The following is a 21,487-nucleotide window of genomic DNA, read 5'->3' on the forward strand; positions in this document are numbered from 1 at the left end:
ACCACTATGTTCATGTAGTTAAACGGACAAAATTTTAGAAAAATAGAGGCACTATTTCAGTGGGATTCGTACGGATAATTCAGAAGCAGTGAGTGATATTCAGTGGGCACAAAATATGTCACAACACGGATACAAATCCGTTGCCGGTACCTTCTTCTTTTGAGATCATGCCTATTACTGATGATTCTATGAGCAAAATGATTCACATCATGAGCAATAACTCATCATTTTGCTCATAGAATCATCAGTAATAAACACGAAGACATGTTTCATGATTTTCATAATTTCTTGATCATGGTACCGGCAATGGATGCTTAATTATGAATGTAAAGGGAAAACGAGATGCAAAATTGTAAAGGCATTCTTTTAAATAACGTCTTTAAATCGATTTAGAAGTAATTTTGACGTGAATACGTCTTACTTTACTACGGGCGCATGTACAAGAGTGTATAGAACTTAATCGCGTATATCTCTTGTAGTATTTAACGCTACGACACAATGATTTCTCCACATGAAGGGAAATATAGTCAGCAATTTAGGATAAAGTTTTCAGTAATATGCGATAACCACAAACAACTCCAATATGAAGTTTTCTTAAATGTTTGGTACGAACAAGCTTTAAGGTGAAATTCAGTGCCAAAACAGAGCGCACAAAATTTCAACCGCATAAACTGAACAAATCATCCCACGAAGCGTATCGTGCAAAACCGATACGGAAATGCGGAATATTTTCAGTGAGAGTGTAGTGGACTTAGAAAATGTTTTGTTTGTTAGTAAAAAATACACTAACTATATATGGTTATGAACTACGAGTACTTTTAATTGAATACTATGAGGTAGACTCATTTGTGCATGTTGTTTAAGACGGTCAATTTAGTTATTAAATTTATAATCAAAACGCTCTTATAATTTCTAGTCTATAGCGAAACTGTTCATTCTTTTTTACAGATCAAAATCTTTGGCATTATAACAAAACTTCACCTATCTGATTCCAACTATGCATCGCTTTATCAAAGAACTAAATAATATTTAAACAAGATTTTTTTTATATGATTACAACTGACTTGTGAGAAGTTCTCTTAAAATATCTAGTTTGTGAAGTGCGTATTGTTTCAGTAAACAAAGACTGTCCCAGAAAGTATGGACGCAACCAAAAACCGCTGTCATTTCGCAATGGTTCAGAATCTGTCAATTTTTATGGCTGCGTCCTGTTGTTTACACTCTTCTCTAACCACTTGTGCAGTTGGTTATTCGTTTTCATTAGTTTGTTTCGGAATGCGTGGACTTTCAGCAGAACAACGTCGAAAAATTGTGTACAAATGGTGCACAGAACGCGGACTGTCACTGAGAAAGATAGCAAAAATGGAAGGAGTAAGTGAAAAAGCCGTGCGAAATGCAATCAGGAAGTTCGGTGAGGATAACACCTTTGAGGATAAACCGAAAACGGGTCGAAAAAAAGGTCCTGCCAACCCTCAGTTGGATAAACCTATACTGAAGGCGTTCGAGCAAAAGAAGAAGGTTTCAGTTCGGGATGTGGCCAAAAAAGTGGACACTTCGAAGTCTAATGTTCTTCGAACTAAAGAACGTTTGAATCTGCGAACCTATAAGAAGCAGAAACAACCAAAACGTAGTCAAGAAACAAGAAGCATCGATCAGGCCGAGGGTTCGAAAGCTGTACAATACGATTCTTGCTGGAAATTTGAACTGCATAATCATGGACGACGAAACCTACGTGAAACTCGATTACAAATCCTTGCCGGGACCACAATATTATACGGTGCGAGAAGGGCAAGTGTTAAACCAGTCCGAGACATCGATTGAAGTCGAAAATTTGGTAAGAAAGCTATGGTCTGGCAAGCAATTTGTAGCTGCGGTAAGATTTCGAAACCCTTCATCACCACTGCTTCAATGAACAGCGAAATATACATCAAGGAATGTTCACAAAAACGACTTCTACCCATGATTCGAAGTCACAAGGATCCTGTTGTCTTTTGGCTAGATCTTGCTTCTTGCCACTACTCGAAATCAGCGGTAGAATGGTATACTACCAAAAATGTCACTTTCGTCCCAAAAGAAATTGGGAATTTTGGGCATTAACGAAGGCACATCTTAGGAAACATGTCTCGGCAGCCGAAACCATTCAACAGTTCGAAAAAGATTGGAAAAAAGTGTCAAAACTTGTCGCTAAGAAGTCTATATTTAATGAGGAACGTTCGCAAGAAGATGCGCCAACAATGGCTAAGTAGAAAATGTTGAGAATGATATTCTGTTGTTGTAGTCTAATATTATCAGTATATCGAATAAAATTTGAATATCTAACACTTGTGAATTATTTACAGCGAAATCAAAGTGCGTCCATACTTTCTGGGACAGTCTTTAAGTGAATAATATTTTACAATTACTCATGAATTTTTGAAATATATTTTTGTCCATGCTTGGCGAGTTGATATCAATAATTTATATCAATAATTTATATCAATAATTTATAGAAGATTCCCAATGAATCTTCATCTTTAGCGCGAGATGACCTAAAACTTCCAAAGCTGCAATAGCTAAAACAAACTTCCAACACTGTAACAGTAAAGTTCAGCCACTCAATGTCGAGGAGAGTATTTACATTGAGCAGTCAGTCCCAAATATTCTTGATGTCAATTATTCTCATCAACATTTTTGCCTATTGTCTACATTGGCCGTGAAATGACAATGAAAATCGGGGTCCCACAAGGAAGTCACTATGGATAATTTATAATTTTTATTCTACCTCAACGATCTCAGCTTTTCATTGAAAATGCTCCAAGCGAACAATTATGGACAATTACAAGTTATATTACGAATCTAAATAAGTTTGTTCTGTTTTATCGAAATTTGAAATGTTTTTGACAAAAAACGTGCTTAATCCACCTAGCAGTGAGATGATACCTTTTTTCATCAATCTGCATGTGTTTTTTTTTGTATAAATGTTCTTCGGTGTTTTAGTGTTAAGTTGCAGTGAGTTCCGCTTTGAAGTTTTAGGTTTACGGTAGTTTATTCACGGTATTTCTTGAATCGGTATTCAGGGACCGAAAACGATGGCCTTGAATTAGAATAGATTTGAGCCCAAATTTGAAGATTATTTGCTATGGCCATCTTTTACGACGGTTTGAATTGTAAAAACCTGTTTTAATCCACCTAGTGGTGTAATGATGCCTCTCTCATGTATAATATTGTGGTATTCTATTCAAAAATTTTCTCTTCGATTTTTGAAAGAAACCAAGAGATTGTTTGTGCATTAACTAGTATAACATACAGAATAAAACAGTGCTTTGATTGCGTAGGTCAGCCTTAAGAAAACGAAGTGGGTTCACTGTTATATGCACTTCCGGCATCGGAACCCGAGAACCGGTATAATCAAAGTCGGTTCGTACGGCCACCAACTAACATGACATACAAACTCTACTAGTACTCACTCTAAATTACGATTTAAATGTTTGTTGCATCCGAAAATTTACAGTAATTTTTGGTAGGACCATAAGACCTTTCAATTGACCCTAAGATTGGGAATAACGGTTTAGAGTCCAGTTTATAACATTTTGTACGGTTTTTGTTCCGCCAGTTTAAGTGACGGTGTATAATATTGAACACACTTTACCCTATAACTCCGGAACCGGAAGTCGGATCCGGATGAAATTCAGGAATTCCGTATGGGACCGGAAGACCTTTCATCGGTTCAGCCATCTCCGAGAAAACCTAGTGAGATTAATTGACACACACACACACACACACACACACACAGACATTGCTCAGCTCGATGAACTGAGTTGAATGGTATATGACACTTGGCCGTCCAGGCCAAATTTCACTAGTCGGTTTTTCAAGTGATTGCATAACCTTTCTATATGAGAAAGGCAAAACTAATTATTCGATTCGAAATTTTTGAAAATCAATGTAGCCATTCTAGAAAAATCGTGGTGCGTTTCAAATAAAATTTTTGGGTACCTTCCGGGATCGAAAACCGAATACCGGTGAAACTGAACTAAGTTTATTTGGTCAGCAAAACAGCAAAATCTGCAAACCCGATCAATTTATGTGAAATTTACATTTTTACGCTAATCAAACGATTTTTCATTCAGATCCGACTTCCGGTACAGGAGATATAGGGATCTCCTAAACCGAAAGTCGAATCTGATTAAAAAATCGGCTCAGCTATCTACGAGAAAAATTAATGGCATTAATTTTAATTGCGTTATTCCGAAACCAGAGATCGGATCTATATGAAATCCAGGGACATTGCATGGGAACACAGGACTTTTCATATGAATCTAACTTTGCAGAAATCGGTCGGTAAAATTGAGTGAAATTATATGTCACATTTACTGATCACATTCTTTAACATCAAAGAAACTGAACCATTCGTTTTATTCGTATTCACGTCATCAGGTTATGCCTCTGATATTACCCACCCATCTTTTTTTGGTTACTTTTGCAAAACTTCCGCTACCTCCGAGAATCCGAAGTTTTAGGTGTGTGACGTTACCGGCAAAAAGGAATTTTCTCCGATTAGTGACGTAATCGAATCATCGAATGTTTGTGTCTAAAATCATTCCAAATTCATGTAAGAAATAATCTTACCGAAAGAATAATTTTACACACTTAGATTCTTCATTTGTGGTAAAGAGATAATGAAAAAGAGTGTTAAATCTGACTGAATGAAGGACTTTGTTGTTTCCCACGCATCATTCAATTCGTTTTAAATTTATCCAACGCCCAGATTTTGCGTAATCTCTGGGCAAATATTTGATAGAGGTAAACGTTCCGATGGTATTTCATATTCTGGTGGTGATGCTGACGATTTACGATCCTTCATAATGTGACGTTTCCAAGATAAAAAAAATTATTTTACCTCGCTGAGAATCTGGGAATCATACAATCATAAAACATTAAATTGGGATCAACATGTTTAAACTCTGTTTGATAGTGAGCATGTCATTGCAAAGTAAACTGTCAGCACGTATCTCAGCACAGCTTCTTTGCTGCGAAAGCATATTAAGGTCTAAGGCCAGTGTTTTTTAGGGCGTTTTAGGGGGCATTTTTCACGCTTTAAATCTGATTTTCTCAGAAACTGTGAAGAATATCAAAAAACCCAACTAACAATCTCTTAGAAAATTAGTTTAGATTATTCTGTGAAAATTTGAGAATGATTCATTGACTTTAGCGGTCGGGAAATTTTTTTTTCTGAAGGAAGAATTGCATAGCTGAAAACGCCGTCTTTCAACTTGTTCATTGAATATCTCGCCTTCAAAAGCATGGATCAAAAATCTATCCTGACAATGTCTAGATAATTTAATTTAGATGCAATTAGTGCATAAAAACATATCTTGTCGTTGCGATAAAAATGAAGTGAATGTTATTTTTGTGAAGGTAAGTCGATTTCCATGCACGCGCCTTTAATTCTGCTCCAGTTTCCTGGTAACGTAACGCTTTTGAGGCTTATATATGTCAATCACATTCGACCGATTGATGTAGTCAAACTTGTAACCGAAAATATCGGAACGTTTCTGGCAACCCGGCCCATCGAGAGTCATTTTGCACATATGCGAGACAGTATGGAGAGAAATGTAATACGCAGAGCGAGACACGTGGTTGATTCAAAACTTATACGGGTCCTTCTGGCCTCAGCCCTTAAATGTGATGATCTCTGCAATAAAACAAAACAACGCCTTGTTCCATTTTTATAAACTGTATTTATAACGTCGCTTGATTTTGAGCTTCAGCAAAATGGTTACTTTCATGATGTACCGAATTTCGGTTGTCTGAAAGCTGTGTACCGAGCTTTCGATTTACCGATTTCGGTAAAATGGTCGATTGCTGTTAAAGCCGTATATCGGGAAAACAATGTTCACCAAAATTTCGTCTGAATAATGAATTTCCGTGTTTTTTCAGTATATTTTTTTGTCGAGATCAAAATCAAGTACTGAAGGTGTATAAAGACAGTGAATGACAAGAGAAAAGCATTATCACATCACCGGTTGGATTAGTTGGACCTTCTGGCCGAAGTTACATTGCTTCGTAAAATTCCATAAAACACTGGTCAAAAATTGCATGACTTGAGATGATTGGATTTAATATATAGGACAGAGTTTTGGCTACGCTCAAATATCTGTCTTGCGAACGAGGAAGAGATACCTCTGACGCACCGCAAGGAAGTCACTTTGAACCGCTTCTATGTTTGATTTACATCAATAAGGCCGTTATCTCTTGAAATACCTGAAACTCTCGAACGATTTCAAAATGTTCGTTGCAATTTGCCATCTTAACGGAATCAGGGTCTTTTCGCCGAAAGCCGTTTATTCGAATGCCATTCCGCAGAATTCTTCAATAGTCCTAATATCGTGATTGGGATTGATAAAATGAAGGCAAAAAATGGCCATTTCGGTGTAATGACCCTTCCGGCGAAACGACTTTCGGAAAAATGACCCATTCGGTGAGATGGCATTCGACGAAACCACTTTCGGTGAAATGGTTTTCGGCGAAACGACCCGTTCTCATCTTAACGATACCCGTTTTTTACAGCAAAAACTTGAACCTGTGTTCAGCGATGAAATCTCCGGGGCTAATTTTTCCCTCCAGTAGGCGCACAATTTACCAGAACGGATCGTGGTGAACTCAACTCGTCCACGTCCCTTATTGCCTTTTTCATATGATGATTCGTTAGCAATACTACCATTTTTTTTGTTCGCATAACCTTTTTTCGAGAACGGTAGTTCTGTAGTAAGAAAGCTGCATCACGAAAGCTCAGTTCTAATTCGTGGGATTTTTTTTTTCCTCGCCTAACCTAACGACACTAAGTTCTCATTTAGTCTTTGAACAAACAAACCAACTATGAAACGAACGAACGAACGAACGGCTCTGGAGAACTAGTTCTTTCAATAGAACTTTGCACCACTGAACGGTTCTTTGAAATGAACTGTTTTGCCCATCTCTAGTCGTAACTGTCACCATTGTCCCATAGACGATTTCTGGAATCTGATTCCGAAAGAACCGGAAATTAGTGTTAAAAAAAACTCCAAAACGGAACTCACTCACTTTTCTCTGCGACGGCCCAATAGATTTTCTTAAACTTAAATTCAAATAAATAGTCTTACGGTCTTCTACGGAATTCCTAAATTTTGTCCAGATTAGACCTCCGGTTCCGGGTTACAGAGTGATGATTGTTTGAAATTTCAAGCTATCGTTTAGAGCGACGATGTGAAAATAAGAAAAAATCGTCTAAATTGGGTTCAAAACCATATAAAATTTTTAAGAATACGTGACAAGCAAGGTCATACAAACTGACATTGGCCAATCCGGTTCCGGAATGAGTGGACAAAAACTTCAAAACTGAACCGATCCTTTCAAAGTTACATTCAAATGAAAGATTTTACGGTCCTAGATGAAATTTCTGAATGATGCCCGAATCCGAACCACAACTTAGAGCGACACAGCCAACAACGGGAAAAATTCTACTTATTTTAGCTCAAAACTATTACGATTTGTAGGTTATGCCCGAGTAACCTTTTCTGTTTACATTCAATAGACAGTTTTTTTAAGATTATGAGAATCAAAATTTTTTAAATTGTCTCAATTTGAAAAGTGGATCAAAATTCCCCACGATTTATCAAAATCACAAAATCGTATATTTTTCTAAAACGTGTCATTTTGGTTCTAGATTAATCCCATTTTCTAAAATTACGATTTTTTGAATGAATAATCAATCAGAACTAAGGTGTTAATTGAAATTACCCATGATTCGGCGAAATTACCCAACGTCCAATGCATACACTTTGAGATGCCAAACACAAATCGTCGAATATTCAAAGGGAACGTGCCAACGGAGCCAGTTTGTTCTGTTTTCGGTTTTAGATAACGAAACGACTTCAAATAACCTTCCCGACATCCAGCTATTGTGTTTTTTTTTTGGGAATTCACTCAAAACGGTAAATTTTCAGCGTTAGGCGAATTGTTGTTTGGCAAACAAAAGGAGCAACCCTTGAAAAGCTTACAGAGAACATTTTTACCTGTACCCAAAAGCATTGGGGTGCAAAGACAATAGCTTTCCGTAAGGTTTAGAAATCCGGAACGGTAATGCTACTAGTCTAAAACTTTGATGAAGCACTGGAAAAGTAATGAAAATACCTTTCGTAAAACGGAACTGATTGAGTAAAATATTCTCAGAATACTTTTCAAGATAGTAGATGAAGATTGTACAATCAAAGTCCAAAATCCTGGCATTCGTTTCCATTTATTGAATTTGACGTTTCTGTTTCAACAGATCTCTTAGCATACAAAATCATTGCATTCTATTTGTCACTACGAATCCTTCCAGGTCGATTGCACCATGTGCATCCCAAAATACTGAAGCCAAACTGTCCAGCAATCCACTCAGGTGGTGATTGTTTCGATTACGGAGTAAAGTAATGGATCCTTGTTTCATTCATTGTCATATATCGACGCAAAAATCAGCTTTGTTACTAGTGAACATGGTCATCATCATCAACAAATTGTTGTTTTTGATCGACTGTGAGTAAACACACTGCAGTCTAAAATCTTTACGACCTCAGCTATCTGACGCAATTTCAATTTACTATAAGATAGAGTAACCACCTCAACCGGGCGACCAGCACGTTCACCATCGTGTCTGAACAAATGACAAATGGTTCTTTTCGATAGAGGCAGAGTCCGGGTAACACTTTTGAAACCATTGCACAGTGAGAAAAATCTAAGAAAACCCGCAAAAAATTCTGTAATTCATGAACTAATTGAGATAGGTCAACAAACTAAAGCGTTTCTTAATGTAAAAATTTCCAGGGAATTCAATGGAATGGTTTACAATGGCCGCACGAATCGCCATCCTGCTCGTTTTACCCCAAATGTACAGCATTTTTGGGATATCCTATAACATTCGCTCTGTAACTTGAAAAGAAGTTGAGTGCGGTATTCTGGAATAGCCTACTTTCATGTAAAAAAGTCTGTAGAATCCAATGCCAGAACTTATACTGGCCGCACGAAACGTTCTGATGACTATTTTACCCCATTTCTCCATTTCATGATATCTTATTGTAAATCGTCCTTAAATCTTGGTAAAATAGTTATCAAAACGTTTCGTGCGGACGTTATAAGTTTTGGTATTCGATTTTACAGACTGTTTTACATAAGATAAGCTAGATTTAGTAAACTTCCAATAAGTTTTAGCGAGATTTAAGGACGATTTACAATAAGATATCATGAAATGGAGAAATGGGGTAAAATAGTTATCAGAACGTTTCGTGCGGCCAGTGTAGGTTCTTCCATTCGGTTCTACAGACTTTTTTACATAATATAAGATAGTGTTCGTATGCTTTCAACGTGGTTCGCTTAAGACTTAAGAGTGATTAAGATGAAAATTTCACATATTGGAGGAATTGGGGTGAAAGCCAACAAAACGTTTCGTGCGGCCAGTATAAGTTCTTGCATTCGATTTTACAAACTTTTTTTACATAAGATAAGCTAGATTTAGAAAACTTGCAAAAAGTTTTACCAAGATTTAAGGAAGATTTACAGTAAGAATCTCATGAAATGAAGGAAATGAGGTAAAATAGCCACCAAAACGTTTCGTGCGGCCAGTGTACACTTTTCCATTCGATTCTACAGACATTTTTACATAAAATCAAGCTATTTCAGTAGACCGCACTCGATTTCTGATCAAGCTACAGAACAAATACTACAGAAAATCCTAAAACTGCTGGGCATTTGGGGTAAAACGAGCAGAATGGCGATTCGTGCGGCCATTAAAAACCATTCCATTGAATTTCTTGGGTTATTTTACATAACAAAACACTCTTGTTTGTTGCCTTTTTCCATGGTTCCCGATTTCTTCGCGGGTTTTCTGGGGTTTTTTCCCCGCTGTGCATTGCTGAGCTTGTACAATTTTTATTTTCATCAAGAAGCAATGATAAATCAACACACGAAATTGGTTTGAAAATTGACAGTCACTTTTTGCTGACTAATCGAAATGTCATGAAATATCACATATAGTCTTTTGAAAGTTGGTACTTCTTAACCTTCACAAACGTCACATGGATTTGACAATGATAGCGCCATCTGTGTGTCAGTCACACGACTTATTGAGTGGCTTACTGAGAATAGGGATATATTTACATTTTATCTCACATCTACAAACAACGAAAGTATCTGCTCGTATTGACAACGACTGTAGTAACATTACCGTCTATTCTATTCTATCACGTTTTGAACATAGTCGGGCCTGAATTTCCAATGAACATAATTCAATCGATTGATAACATCAGTCTCTCAGTACAACATCGAAAGCATCTGTGGTTTTTTGCTATAACTAACTAAACAAGGTGGAAAGTTTGGGAACTAGGCAACAACTACTTACCGGGTCCTAGAATGTAACAAAAATAAAACAAAAAAAAAATAAATGTAAAAAGAGTAGAGTTTGTAAAAACAATATACAATAGTTCGAAACTTTACAATTCGATCGATGCAGATCTGCGCATGCCAATTTTTTTTTTGAAGAGATTCAACAGGAAAAGATTTGAAGAGTCCGAAAAAAAAAATTCGCGAAATCAGCGCTTGATAGAACCCGGAAAGCAAACGAATGAAATAAAGAAAAGAAAAAATCAAAACAACAGAAGCGCACAACATCGAAAAGCCATCAGCAGCCAGCAACAGCCAACGGATTGTATATTTCTAGCTTTGGCTGAGAAAGAAGCAAAAAAAAAAATACGCTCCTCCAAACTACCAACGGCGACTTACCTTGCGAGCATTTTTGTCGAGAAACATTCCACCGCCGGCGGCGGCACTCCCACCGCCCGGTCCAGTTCCGCCCGGATACGGTGATCCGCCGGTTGCCATGTGCGAGAACGGCACCGGCACCGAGTACTTGATGGTATGCAGCAACTGAACCACCACGTTCGATACGTTCCGGAAGGACAGCTTGCGCCGGTTAGCCGCCCCCAGGGCCGACCGAACGCCCAGGGTGTTGAGCATCAGGGGCTGTCATACATTCAACATGAACACGTATCATGGGATGATTGAACAATGGGTTGGTTTTTTTGTTTTGAGGGGGGTGACGATCACGGGAATCACATCGGAAAATATAACAGAAATGACATTGGATTAGTTTTTTTTTTACAGTGGCCGGTCGTGATGGGTGGGGGGAAAGGAAACAGCACAAATATTAGCCACTATCAGGCGGCAACCACGAGAAGGATCTGTGTCTCAAGCGTTTGGATAATTACCTTTCTTCTGTGAGCAGGTGGCACAATGAAATAGGTATCGATTTGATTATCCCGCAGATAGGAATCTCTCGTATCTCCGTGACCGGCCTCGACCTCGTACTCTCCACCGAGAGCATCCAGCGTTGCACGGGTCACATGAACCCGTCCCGGTTCTCCACCGCTTTCCATGTGATTGGCCAGCGTAACATCGTTGGACCACACATCGAACTGCCACTTCCGTAATCCCAGCACTCCACACAGCACCCGACCGGAATGGATGCCAACTCGCATGTTCAGAATGACGTCCGTCTGTTCCACCACCGAAGCGATGGCATCGATCATATCCAGACCCATTTCCACCGCACACCGGGCGTGGTCGGCTCTCGGTTCCGGAATCCCCGAAACGCAGTAATAACAATCGCCCAGAATCTTAATCCGCAAGCAATGGTTGTCGTGTGCCAGCTGATCGAACCGTCCGAAAAGTTCGTTCAGCAGTCGCACCAGCTCCTGGGCACTGCACTGCGATGCCAGCACCGTAAAACCGACGATGTCCGCGAACAGTATGCTAACGTTTTCGTGCTTCTGGATGTAGATCTTGTGGAACTGACCTTCGACCGGCGAAAGAATATCGTTCTTCATTTCCATGGCGACGTGCTGCGGCAGCACCGACAGCAACAGCCGTTCCAGCTTTTCGTTTTCATCCTCCATCTCGAGCCGGGCCGCGATGCAGTTCCGGGTATCGAGGAAGGCCCGCCGCTGGGCACGTTCCATCATCACGTTCACCACCAGTCCGGCCACGTTGACCCCGACGAAGATAACAATGTTAGCGGCCAGCTGTAACGAGGTGCGAGAGAGAGAGAGAGAGAGAGAGAGAGAGAGAGAAAGAGAAACAAATTTGTTCAGTGATGTGCAATAACAAGGCTGATTAATATGCGTTGCAATATTTTTTTTGTTGGCATGAAATACTGTGTCAATATTCTTTACTATTTAAACGTTATTGTTTGGAAATCAAGTTTTAATTTTTTTTTTGAAAACTAATAAATTGAAAACAACATTAGCTCAAATCCACCAAAATTTATATTATTTTGTGAAAATTTTAAGTGTGTTTACTACAAACGAATTACAAAATAATTGTGTATTTTGCTGCGAGCAAAATAGAAGCCCGAGGTCAACTGGAAAAGCCCGAAAACAATTATGCTCGTTCAGCTGGAAAATCGGTGTGGGTTTCATCGTGCTCTCGGAAAAACAAATATTAAAAATCAGTAATGCAATTCCAAAAATAAACATTGACTGATTGATTTAAATGGAATTCGCATCACAGATACAATGAAAAAAAAACCGGCAGCATTAAAAGATTGAAATTTTACTAACTCTTCAAGTGGTGTTTAAACCTGCATTTGAATGCTAATTATAAAATAAAAGATACTAATAACGAACCGCTTCGAATCTTGCATGCCTACCTCAAATGTAACACTTGAAAACAACTAAAAAGAAACGAGAGTAATGCAACGTTCTACCATCTCTAACCGTGTTTTAGAGCTGTGTCTATCCAGAGGCGTCTCGTGACAAAATTTACGGGTTGTGCACTGCTTATGTGATATGATATAAGAAGTAACAGTTCGTTTGAAGTAAAAAGTAAGAATTGAGGAACGGATATTTGCTTGTTTTCAATACAATGAAATAACAATGTTCTATTGGATGGGAATTTTTATTAAACGTATTTCGTATCATCGATACAATAGAGAAATTCGGCGCTCTGCACGTCGAGCAAATCTGTCAATAACTTCATCAATAAAACCGCTTCGACGTTGCAACTGAGACATCAATTTGTTTTGAATTCCTCTCCCATCGTTGATCTTAGGTAGTTTTTCAACCTGCGCAAGATTGAGAAGCTTCTTTCAACCGATGCTGGTTGAGGGTAACGTCAATATTAGTCTACTGAGTCGAGTGGTCTCCGAAAAAACATCTTCGATATTGCTAACAATTAGTATTTCCAGAATTTCTGGCACCTTCTTTCCGACGAACTCTGATTTTGAATAGAACACATACGGTTCATTGTTCAACTTTACTTTATCGAACTGTGGAAAACGTGCGCAAAGTTCGTCCAAATTAGTCGTTGTTGAACAGTCGTTCGCATCGCACGCGTATAGCTCTTGGCTCCTGGAATTTATTTTTTTGGCTAACTATAGTTTCATTGATTCAAGGCTTCAGCCTTTTTCAAGGCTACCTGAATCACTAACAGTCTTTTTAAAGACTAACAATTAGTCAGCCTTTCTCAAGGCTATACAAAGAGTGATATTAGAGTGACTAAGAAATTAATCAGCCTTTTTTAGGGCTAGCTATTCAAAGAACTATTCTTCGAACTAATCAGTTTTTATTAAGACTACCACAAAATCAGTCTTTATCAAAACTTTTCCAAACTAGGAGTCGAAGACTAATTTAGCCTAGTTAATTTAATTTAAAATATCATTCATTTCAAAAATGCCTGCGTCCAACCGGAAAGGCAACAAGCCTAAGGCTAAAAATAATCCAATACGGAATAAATCACAATCCGTTATTCAACATTTTTCTAATAACATTCACGATCTTATAGAATCTGAATGTAAAAATAAAAGACAACGGACGGATTTCCCTTCCGTTAATTCTATGCCGTCTAACAATAGTTACGAGATTCTTCCTGAATCCGATTGTAGCGATATAGAAGAAAATTCTTCAAAAATTCCCAAAATGGACGCTTGTCGTTCTAAGAAGAAACAACAATCTATGCTTCCAGTGACGGTGTTGATCTCCAACTTCAAAGCATTCCGTACTGAGCTTTCTACTTTTCTCCCTGAAGTAAAAGTCTCATTTCAAATCGGACGAAAACGTGATTGTCGAGTCTTGGTTGATGGATTGGAAGATTTGAACGTCTTATCCGATATTTGTCCAAGAAACTTCATAAATTTTATCCATATGATATAAAATCAGACAGACCCTTCAAGGCTGTCTTAAAAGGCTTATCACATGATCAAAGTACTGATGAAATTAAAAATGAACTAAAAGAATTGCTTGGTTTTGCCCCTTCCCAAGTAATACTTATGAAAAAAAGAGCGAATGGTACTTCTAAACCACGCTCTGGAATTTCCTATGAAATTTACTTAATACACTTTAATCGAAGTGATGTTAACAATTTGAAAACTTTAGAAAAAGTACGTTTCATTTCCCACATTAAAATTCATTGGGAACATTATAAACGGCATAATCGTATTGCAAACTTAACGCAATGTCGTCGTTGCCAAGGCTTCGGCCATGGAACCAAAAATTGTCATATGGATATGCGGTGCTTGAATTGTGGTAAATCGCATTCGAAAGACGTTTGTCCAATGAATGAAACCACTGATAAATTTTCATGTTCAAATTGCGATGGAAATCATAAATCCAATTATTTGAAATGTCCTGTTAGGGAAAAAAATTTAAACGCTCGTTCGCTTAGACAACAAGTCAAATCAACGACCTTAAATTTACAGAACATACCTGAAAATCAAAAAACCCTTCCAATTCGCCTTCTAACGAAAACAATCTATTGACAGGTAGATCGACCTCGTCATCATCTTCTTCTAATGTCAGTTATGCTAGTATAACAGGTAGAAATTTACCACTTAATTCTTCTAATGTAAATAATCAAAACACAGGACCGCCTTGCAGTTCATCTTCTAACGAAAACAATTTATTAATAGGTAGATCGGCCATATCATCTTCTTCTAATGGCAGTCTACCTACAAATATTTCTTCAATGCCATTCGCTTCTTTAAATGAAGTTGATTTAGGCGATATAACTGAAAAAAAATGATCTACCTACAAGATCAACTTTTTCAAATGATCATCCGAATGAATTCGACTTCATCACTTTTTGAAGCATTTCAAATCGGATGGCAATTTGCAAATAATATTATGACCTTAAAATTTAACAGTGATGTTAAATAATTATTTGAATATTTTAAATTGGAATGCGCGATCTTTAAAATCGAGTGAAGATGAATTTTATAATTTTCTCAAAGTTCACAAAATTCATATTGCCATTGTGACAGAAACTTTTCTTAAACCAAATGTCAAATTGAAAAGTAATCCACATTATGTGGTTCATCGATTTGACAGGTTTACTGGAATGGGTGGTGGAGTGGCCATTTTGGTCCAACGGCAAATTAAAAATCGAATTTTACCTTCTTTCAATACTAAAGTTATTGAAAACTTGCGAATCGCAGTTGAAACCATTCATGGAATTTATTTCATCGCTGGAGCATATTTGTCATTCCAATGCACCGGCGAACAATTAAATTTTTTAAAAGGCGATTTGCAAAAACTCACAAGATATCGACCGAAATAAGCATGTCCAGTGGAATTGTAGGCAAAATAACAGTAATGGTAAAATACTTCATAATCAACTCTCAGCTGGTTACTTCACAGTTCTTCATCCCAGTAATCCGACTTGTTTCTCTTCCGTGAAAAACCCGTCTACAATTGATCTGGTTCTAACAGATCAAAGTCACATTTGTAGTGAACCGATTACACATGCTGACTTTGACTCAGATCATCTTCCTGTAACATTCAGACTTGCCAACGAAGCTTTAATTAATCCAATTACTACTATATTCAACTATCATAGAGCTAATTGGTTGGATTACAGATCTCACATTGAAAATCATGTGGATCATGAAACTATTTTAGAAAATTCGGCGGACATCGGACACAGCAATTGATAATTTGAATCATTATATTATCGAAGCTAGAAATCTTTCAGTTCCCAAAGCTCAAACTAAATTAAATTCTCCTATCATCTTCAACTGCTCATTCGGTAGAAAAATGTTCGTCGATGACAATATCAACGTTCTCGTGATCCTGCTATGGAAAACATAGTTAAGGATTTACAAAAAGAAATCAAACATAGATTTACTCTTTTGCGAAACGAAAATTTCGCTAAAGAAGTTGAACAAATTAAACCATATTCTAAATCTTTCTGAAAACTTTCTAAGGTTCTTAAGAAACCTCAGAAACCAATTCCTGCTCTCAAGGAAGGAAATAAAATGCTTCTTACAAATGGCGAAAAAGCTCAAAAACTTGCTCAGCAGTTCGAGAGTGTACACAATTTTAATTTGAACGTTGTGAGTCCTATTGAAAATGAAGTCTCACTGAAATATGATCATATTTCAACCCAAGTGTTATCACAAGTTGACATTATTGAGACGAATTTTGATGAAATTAAGTCAATTATTAGGAAACTTAAAAACATGAAGGCTGCTGGTAATGATGGAATTTTTAATATTCTTATTAAAAATCTTCCCGATGTTGCCTTGAGACTCCTGGTTAAAATTTTCAACAAGTGTTTTTCATTAGCTTACTTCCCAAAAAGATGGAAAAACGCTAAAGTAATTCCTATCCTCAAACCTGATAAAAACCCAGCAGAAACATCAAGTTATCGCCCAATTAGCTTACTTTCTTCTATCAGTAAACTTTTTGAAAAAATTATCTTGTTGAGAATGATGTCTCATATAAATGAGAATTCAATTTTTTTACCAGAGCAGTTTGGATTTCGTCATGAACATTCAACTACTCATCAACTTGTCAGAGTAACGAACATGATAAAAGCAAATAAATCTTCTGGATTATCCACTGGAGTTGCTCTTCTAGACATAGAAAAAGCATTCGACAGTGTTTGGCATAAAGGTTTAATAGCAAAAATGTTTGATTTCCAGTTTCCTATTTATTTGATCAAAATGATTCAAAATTATTTAACTGATCGTACTCTTCAGGTTAGCTATCAGAATTGTAAATCTGAATTGCTACCCCGTTCGAGTAGGTGTGCCGCAGGGTTCGAGCGTAGCTCCAATCTTGTATAATATTTTCACTTCTGATCTTCCAAATCTACCCGTTGGTTGTCAGAAATCGCTATTCTGTGACGACACAAGTCTGTTAGCCACAGGTAGAAATCTAGGAGTGATCTGCAGTCGCCTACAAAGAAGTTTAAATATTTTCAGTGATTATCTGTCAAAATGGAAAATTAAACCAAATGCAGCAAAAACGCAATTAATTATCTTTCCTCATAAGCCAAGAGCTTCTTTTCTTAAACCAAACAATAATCACATTCTCAAATTGAATGGCTTGGAATTGACATGGTCTGATCAAGCTAAATACTTAGGTTTAACGCATGACAAAAACTCACTTTCAAGGATCACATCGAAGGAATCCAGGCAAAGTGTAATAAATATATTAAATGTTTATATCCTCTTATAAACAGAAATTGTAAGCTCTGTCTAAAAAACAAATTGTTAATTTATAAACAAATTTTCAGACCAGCCATGCTTTATGCAGTACCAATTTGGTCAAGAAGGAAGAAAACGCTTCAAAGGATTCAGAATAAAATTCTGAAAATGATTTTGAAGCGTCCTCCCTGGTTTAGTACAAATGAGTTACACAGACTCACAAATATAGAACCATTAGATGTAATGTCACATAATATTGGAAGCAAATTCCGACAAAAATCGATTCAATCTTCAATTGAATCGATTCGCTCTCTGTATTAGTTAGTAAGTTAGTGTATAAGTTCCTTTTCCCCATTACACAATACAAGCAGGTTTAGAATTTTCCCTTCACAAAAATCTCAGAATTGCGGAAGCAAATGATGTCCTCTTGGTAATAACCAAATCATGTATATAATAGGGCTGAATAGTCACCACTTGTGGCTGAACACCCAATTTAATTTTAGCTCATATTCCAATAAATAGTTATTTTAAAAAAAAAGATTGGAAACTCTCAGTCTAATCTCAATTCAATTGAATCAACTGACTGATAGCCTTCTCTCATATGTCACTTCACTCACCTGTTGATACGCCAGGTACTGAAAGTTCCCATTGTAGATGTTGTACCCGGTCAGTCCGACGTGAATAGCCGGCAAAATGATCCCGAACAGAACCGCCTCCCAGATCTGCAGCGGCATCATGGCGTAGGCGAGAAAAACCACAAACACAATCTGCCAGACGCCTTCGGCCATCACCTCCCGGGTATCCACCGGGAAAACAATTCCCACCGTTGGCATCGAGATGAAACAGAAGGCCGCCGTAAAGAACAGTATCCCGTAGCAGAGATAGGGCAGATGGGAATCCCGGATCAGCCGGAACTGAAGCAGCGCCAGAATGACGGCAAACAGCAGGCTCATGAAGGAGTTGAAAACATTCTGAAAATGAAAATGAGTATTATTTTGTTCTTTTTTTGGAATGATTAATTCGAGAAGGAACTTACATGCAACGTCGGTGCCTGATTGTAGCCAAGGCTGAGCCCGGCCATGACACCGCACAGGACCACCACCAGGGCGACCACTCCGGTCACGGAGAACCGTTGCAGCTTGAGGGTGTACCGCTGGTACAGACATTCCAGCTCGTTGTTTTCGAAGCGCAGTTTGTTCCATGGTCTTCCTCGGGCCGCGTGAACCGCGTGATCCATGACCTAGGTCTGTCGGCCGCGCACGCAAAATGCCACCCAGCCCCCGCCGCCAGCTACAAGCGTTCCAGGGTGATGCCGGATGTGCGGGGGGCGAAGATGATCCTCCGTTGGTGTGTGCGTGTGTGTTTCCTGTCCTGAAAGTGGGAAAAAGAGAGAGAGAAAAAAACGTTAACGCGTTTGAAATCAGAAGATCAATTTGCATTTTAAATTAGTGACTTGGCACTTGGCCCGATCGCGTCGGTTTCTTTAGTAAACAAATAAAGTGCTGATGAGGACGGAGGGACCGTGCCGAAAGGAGTATAAACAAACTTCGCTCATGTTGGAACAATACATTTAACTATGTGTGTTTGTGTTTGGCGTCGTAGGTCATCTCATCATACGACGACTGTGATTGATTAGTCTGGTCTGGTCTGGGATCGGTCGGTCGGTCGTTGATGGATGCTACGGCAAAAATGACGCGCATTTAATGGCGGGAACCTGAGTGCAGTTACATGTAATCTGTCACAAACCCGAACGAGATCACAAACAAATGTTCTCACGTGGCCATTGCAAGCGAAACAGTGTTACAGAATATCTGATCTTTGCTGATCGACGGCAGGCAGGAGTTTTTTTCTCTCTCTCTTCTCCGAGATATCCCGCTGGGTAACCTCATTCTACGGCAGGTCGTGCGTCAATTGCTCAGCGTGAAACCAACCAACAGACCGACCGACCAACCGACCGACTGACTGACTGGGTACTGAAAGTGAGCGTGTTTAAATTTGACATATGTTTGCTGTAAGTCGTAATGCAGCGACAAGCTCTTTAGCACAAGTGTTTTACTTGACCGCCCGTCCGGTCCTCAGTACCTCAGTACCGAGGCCCCATCCTTGCGAGGAACATATCGCATATCGGCGGCTTGGGTTATAGGAAAAAAAATGCAAAACTCCAGTGGAGTTATGTTCATTTTTGGAATAAGCTAAACAAAACACTGGTAGCTCAAGTGATAAAACTGGGCGCGGGAGGGTGCCGGGAGTGGAATCGCAGTGGAATATTGGAGACATATTTCTTCATTCGTAGACGTAGAGTACGGCCACTCAGACGGGACCGTCAATCAGGGCCGGACAAAATAAAAGAACCAAAGGAGTAATCCACTTAAGCTACCGAGCAGCACTCGAACAGAATACCGCAACAATTTGTTTGAAGAGCTGTCAAAAAAACCCGAAACCACAACCTGTCAATACTTTCCCCGAACGCAGAAACGCATATCGCATATCGTATGTCAGTCTCATCATTAGGTGAAACTATTGACAATAACAAAAGAAATTTGCACCGGGATCCATTAGGCGCTGCTGACCGTCGACACAGATGGGGAGGGGGAGCGGGGGGGTAAATTTGTATTTGTTTGTCTCTTCACAACCGGGTAAAGTAAGTAGTTAGTTTGTTATTTGAGCATTGGGGACCGAGCCTATCTAGACAAACAAACAAACAAATTATTGTCCCAATGTGGAATTGATAATGAGTTTGTTTGCTGGCAGTGCCACCACTAGTCGTTATTGATTTGAGTTTTAGATTTTATGATTTGTTTAGTTTGTCAGTGCAAAGTTGTTTAGCAAGCGTCACTTTTCGTTGTTTTCATTCAAAGAACTAACGTACTTCAACCATGAGCTGATGAATTTGAATTATTGTTTCAATTACTGATCGTCAAGTTTTTGTATGAAGTGAAAAGATGAGTTTCTGAGCTTTCATAGCCCTGTTAGTAAACGTGGGGAAACTGTTTCTCATCTGTTAGTAAATATTTCCATCAAATTTCCACAAACTAAATGCCAAATTGATTAGATTCCAAAACGAGAGTAGCTGATGTCAGTGATGTAATCGGATCAAGGCGAATATGACAAAATCTAACACGCTTACTCTTTTCTTATTGTAAATTTATTCTTTTTTCAACGGAATCATCATTATCACTACACTAAGATCTTTTTTTTACATGTTTTTTTTAATGCGGTTTTTTATGCGGATTACCAAAGTTACGCGGATTTCCGAAGTTACGCGGGTGTCTTATTTTGTCTTAGAAATGCATAAAACGTCTAGATCTATGTTTGTTGTTTATCCCGAATGTTTTTTTTAGGTTGACACTTTTTCGATTTAATTTTCGATTAAAAAAAAAGTTTTTTAGATTACACCAGATTTCTACTTTTCATGCATTTCTGTGACATTTGGCACCAAAATTTTTTTGTTCAATTTTTCCATAAGTTCAAAATTCTCGTAAAAAAATTGCGGAACTTCGGAAATCCGCGTAGCTTCGGAAATTCGCGGGAAAAAGCCTTGTAAAAAACAGCATTAAAAAACCGCGTAAAAAAAGACCTCAGTTTATCTGAAATGATTCTCGAACAAAAGAATTTTGTGAAATGAGTTTTCATTGCCGTTAGATTTCAACTCTTTTCAGAATACATAATGAGAAACTTGAACCGATGCACAGTGGTTCGAATCAATAAAAACGTGGACATAAATCAGTAGCTGCCAAACCGTTCTTTTAATGCATATAGTTGCTTTTAAGAAATTATTTACAAATATATACCGCGTAATTTGATTCTATCCCTAATTGTTCATGGCCTACTTCGACAAAAAATATAACCATAACTTTTTTTTTCTGAAGAGATAGAAAAACTTTTTCTTAGACAAACTTTTAGAACTATTAAAAATAATTTACTTTGTCAAATATACCAAAAGTGTAGGTCACACCGTTTCGGATATACAAAGCGTTTTTGTGGCAACCCCCTTAAAATCAATTTTTTTATTCA

The 21,487-nt window shown here is 38.1% G+C and overlaps 1 protein-coding gene across 1 annotated transcript in view; it reads right to left on the minus strand.

Annotated features, from left to right (window-relative positions):
* The window catches only part of LOC131425623 (Ca(2+)/calmodulin-responsive adenylate cyclase), a 160,660-nt gene that overhangs the window by 38,839 nt on the left and 100,334 nt on the right, over positions 1 to 21,487 (minus strand). The window contains exons 3-6 of the mRNA XM_058587651.1: positions 18,510 to 18,844; positions 18,091 to 18,444; positions 11,259 to 12,071; positions 10,774 to 11,013 (exon numbers count right to left, since the gene is read on the minus strand). Coding sequence (XP_058443634.1) covers positions 10,774 to 11,013; positions 11,259 to 12,071; positions 18,091 to 18,444; positions 18,510 to 18,710 — 1,608 coding nt within the window. The 5' untranslated portion in view covers positions 18,711 to 18,844. The remainder of the gene's footprint in view (positions 1 to 10,773; positions 11,014 to 11,258; positions 12,072 to 18,090; positions 18,445 to 18,509; positions 18,845 to 21,487) is intronic.

The sequence above is a fragment of the Malaya genurostris genome, chromosome 1 (genome assembly GCF_030247185.1).
Source record: "Malaya genurostris strain Urasoe2022 chromosome 1, Malgen_1.1, whole genome shotgun sequence".
Lineage (NCBI taxonomy): Eukaryota > Metazoa > Arthropoda > Insecta > Diptera > Culicidae > Malaya > Malaya genurostris.